Source organism: Pseudomyrmex gracilis, unplaced genomic scaffold, assembly GCF_002006095.1.
Source record: "Pseudomyrmex gracilis isolate BER0280 unplaced genomic scaffold, ASM200609v1 scaffold_138, whole genome shotgun sequence".
Taxonomy (NCBI): Eukaryota; Metazoa; Arthropoda; class Insecta; order Hymenoptera; family Formicidae; genus Pseudomyrmex; species Pseudomyrmex gracilis.
In genome coordinates, this window is record NW_018020722.1 from 308,427 (window position 1) to 312,893 (window position 4,467).

The 4,467-nt window shown below is 34.2% G+C and overlaps 1 protein-coding gene across 1 annotated transcript; it reads right to left on the minus strand.

The window, feature by feature from the left end:
* Nucleotides 1–461: 461 nt before the first annotated feature.
* On the minus strand, nucleotides 462–3,850 carry LOC109856963 (zinc finger protein 454-like). Its single transcript, XM_020432757.1, has 3 exons — nucleotides 3,705–3,850; nucleotides 3,000–3,076; nucleotides 462–805 (listed from the first exon to the last, which is right to left on the minus strand). The coding sequence occupies exons 1-3, from the start codon at nucleotides 3,848–3,850 to the stop codon at nucleotides 462–464; spliced, it is 567 nt and encodes a 188-aa protein (XP_020288346.1).
* Nucleotides 3,851–4,467: the final 617 nt, after the last annotated feature.

The window sequence follows — 4,467 nt, forward strand, 5'->3', positions numbered from 1 at the left end:
AATATTATAGTTACAAAATATATTAATATATTGTAATACAATATATTAATATTATGTTATGAATAATAGAAGTAAATTAGTAAATAAATAATATATGACTTAGTGTGTTCAACATAAAACTTCTCACTGTAAACAAACATTACTTTGTAATAGGTTTTGATCTTATTTTTTCACGCCAGATCTCATATCGAGATAAATTATAAAAAGAACATCATCTTATGTTACATCACAATCGCTATAAAAAAGATAACGTATCAAATTATATTTCTCGTTTTTGAAATGACGATACGCGCAATTACAATAAAAACTTTAACACACTTCAGATTCTAATCAGTCTGCCATTTTCTAACGCACAATTTTTGAGACAGATCGCATATAAACTAATGAACCCCTCAGTCTATATACACAAATCGAATTCGCGCGCAAAATGACTTGTATCGTTAAACATCAGAAATTATTTATCAAAGATTGCCGGACAGTGAGAGATCGTTCGCTTGACGACTCATGTTGTGCATCAATTTACGGAGCTCGGATGTAATCGAATGAAAGGGCGTGATCAAGTGCGATGAGTACGGAGATGTCGCGGAAACGACGGTGTGTCTTTTTCGTCTCTTTGGACAGGATTTTTTGGCGATGTGACGATCGCGGTTACTCTTCTGACTGAAGCCGTGTTTGCAGTTCGGGCAGAAATACAACGGTTCTTTGCCGCCGCATTCGAACTTCTCGTGACGTGTCAGACTACTGTTATATTTGTAACTTTTGTTGCATAGTTTGCAAGTGAAGCGCTTCTTGAAAGAAGTAGAACCTGAAATTTCAAAAACAGAAATCGATCGATTAATTAAGCTGAATCTCGAACGGAAAGAGGTGGAGGAAAGAAGCGTGCGAAGGTCTTAAAAAGCGTTGAATCTTCGAAGCCTGCGATGATCCCTAGCGCATATACTTGCGCCTCGATTAATATGTGTGAGAGGATATCGCGTTAAAAATATATATCTGCCCCCGTTCGTTCGTTCATGTGATGCGTATTATAGCATAATGCGAAAGTTACTTTGAAAAACAAGCAATCGGTAGATAATACCGACGATCTTCTGAGAGATCTTCCACGGAATCTTGTTCCTGACGGAAACTGCTGAAATCTTTAAATAGAAAATAACGGCACACAATAACGCGATTGAAATATTGCAATATATCTGCCTTCTTTTTTTTTACAATTCTCCGTTCGTGAATTTCTAGAAAGTAGATTCGTTGTTTTTTATACGTACATATTGCGAAAATAAAAATCACTTGTGATCGTAATCATCATGTATGAAAACAATCTTCGAACGTTTTTCAACTGATCTTCTGAGTCGTTTTGCAAAATAACCAACTTTTGGATGACGTAAAGCGCAAATGACTGGCAAACACTTAAAATTGCAAATTTGATAGAAAAACATAAAATTGTGTTACATTATTGTGCATTTAATGATTCAAGCAGTTCAAATGGGATAATTACACATGTGTGAAAAAGAAAGGAAAGAGAGGTCAATGAGATTTTAGTAAAATAATTCCTGAAAAAAGAATCAAAATTCAACAAAGTTTTCAGCGATAAATTGTTTAGTAAAATTCGCGCGAGAAATAAAAAAAGGGTACAGAAAAAGAAGATGTAGATAATTAAATTTTTAATTGTATTTTAACACAATATGTGTGTGAACACACGTTTTTCTAATTTTTAACTTGCTGCTTAGATCTTCATACTGAAAAAATAGCTTTCTGTATCTTGATAGGTGAACGATGTCTCTGATAATGTGCACTTTCTTCTCTTCTAAACACCGTGTTTTTTTTTATCTTTTCCATTTTATACATTTGTACGAAAACACATTTTTACACAACAAATGTTTTTTTTTTTTTTTTTTTTCTATATAATTGTGACGATTTAGTTTTCTCACAAACTTCTTTCTTCATCTCCAAATTTCATCTTCTCTCTTCGCCTGGTTGTTACATTCTTCGATGCTGAGTTTTCATATGCCTCTTATAACTGCAGTGCTGTTTGAATTTTGTTTCGCATAGCTTGCAATCGTATTTCGGCGGTTTACCGCATTCGTCGCGCACGTGTCGCCTCAGAGAGACCTTCCACGCGTATCTATTGCCACAGCGGTGACAGACAAATGGTTTCGCCGCTTCGCCGATGATCGTTGTATATCTGATAACTGGAAATGACAAAGAGACAGTCAGTTTATTGGTCGTAAGAATTAAGATTTGTCTAACAATTAATCTCGAAATCTATCACAAAATTTTTCTATTTTTTTTTTATGTTAAACAAACGTTCACCGGTCGATGTTTGCTTAATTTTTTTCTCCGATTTCTCTTTCATCTTCATTCTCTTTTTCTGTCGGCAAATAAACATTCATCCAAGAAAACGGTTTTGTTAAGAAAAGTTTTCGAGAAAATGTGTTTAAAAAAAAAAAGCACAAGAAAAAAACCTGTTAAAAAGCTTCGACATCCTTCACCGTAAATAAATTATTAATCACATGAATGGAACACACTGATTCATTCGAAACTTATTATGTAAGTTATATTATCTCACAAGATTCTTGCCAATTCGTTTAATTTTTTAAAGTGTGTTATTTACAAAAGTGTTTTTGACTTTGACATCTCACTGCACTGTTAGAGCTTTGTTATGACATCGCATGTTAAGTAACGATCAGGTGCAATTCAGTGAATTTTATTTCTGTTCAAGCACGAAGTGTTGAATTACTAAACGGGTAATTTATTTAATTACATCACAATAAAAATAATCTTTTAAAATGGAATACTATCTGTTTATATCTTCAGTCTTTCGACAACGTTGTTCGATATTATTGATGAATATATGAGACAAATGTATATTACGGACATTATACGCGCAGTTCGTTGCGATTGATACTTGAATGATACTTGAATGACAAACTATTAAACAGAATTACGTCATTTTTACACCACAGTCGCGCCGCGATCGTAAATCACAAATCTTTCTTTTAACTAACGAGAATTTGAAGGTTTATTCTTGTACACAGCTCTGCCGTTGTTCATGTTCGTGCAAAGACCGGTCTTCTTCTGACACCTGAAAAAGACAATCGATCGGTTAGCTCCGTTGTTTCTTTTTTCTTTTTGTTCGACTTACCGCCATCGCGACACGATGACAAAATCGGCCAGAATTATCGTTGCGCGAAGACACGTTGTAAACAGCAATCTTCTCGATGACGGGTTTAAAATTCTATCTGCGAAGGAATCGAGCAAATCGCATTGTTACACACACACACATGAACACATTACGAGATATGTGTAAACACACAATGCGAAGTTACTTAAATATTATATATAGTATACTATCGCAACATAGTATACTATCGCTTATATATATTTTTATTATCTTTGATTATATATTCTGTCACATTATTTATTATTATGATACTTACAAAATTTTTCTATAATAATTCAATCATTAAAAATAAAATAATTATATAATACATTATATGATACAAAAAAACAATAATAAGACATTTAATTAACAATCAGATTTTCAATTAAATCGTACGTATGACAAGTGGACATGTCGCACGTTTAATGCTCATTTTCTCGAGAAAGAGAGAATACTGGCGAAGAATGAGGTGTCTTCTCATTCGAAGAAGTTCGGGGAGTGACAAAGGGGATGTTTCCTCGCTATGTGTCTTATCAGATGATGCTTGTACATGAAACGGTTGTCGCATATGTCGCAGCCGAACTTGCGCGGTTGTCCGCACTCGTAGTTTTTATGATTGCTGAGCGATCGCTTTGACAAATACAACTTGCCGCAAGTGGCGCACGCATATTTTATCGTTCCATTTTCGTCTACCATATTCCATGACAGTCCTGTGCTATGCACGAAGGTCGAGAAAAAACCTGCAAACGAAAAAAGTAGAATACAGTTAGAAGCGGTCGTGTGCGATTGACAACATGATGATGCCATGAAAGTTGTTGACAATTTCATTCGGGAATGATGGAGATATGTATCTAAAAATTTTCTATACAGAGACAACAATTGTAAAAAACTTTTATTGAGCAATCAATATCACAATCATCAAGTATGTAATTTTAAACAATGCAGCGATGTTTAATCCTTCGACTGCGAACACCACAAATCTACAGTTTATGAAGAAATGTTGCGCATAACATTTTTTGCTAATAAACTTTAAGGTGTTGAGTAAGACAACGATAGAGCAGCACAAACACGTCAAATTTACATTTGTTTTTCGAAAATTGGACGCCAGATACTCAGAGCGTACCATTAAAGTCGCAAGTATTAAACAAAATAAATTTTGGAGACACGACTTCCCGAATCTTTATAAAACGCTTTACAAACTAAACAAGTGACTGGCGCCGGAAGGGTGTCACGTCACAACATATATACGTACAGTATTTTATAACTATACATACATGTATATAGTGAATACTATAAACATATAATATGTACTA

Coding starts and splice junctions, on each gene's coding strand:
- LOC109856963 (XM_020432757.1), bottom strand. CDS start 3,850: ATGGTAGACGAAAATGGAACGATAAAATATGCGTGCGCCACTTGCGGC. Junction 3,077..3,704: donor ATATGCGACAACCGTTTCAT/GTACAAGCATCA, acceptor TGTCTTTTTCAG/GTGTCAGAAGAAGACCGGTC. Junction 806..2,999: donor GAATAAACCTTCAAATTCTC/GTTAGTTAAAAG, acceptor TTGAAATTTCAG/GTTCTACTTCTTTCAAGAAG.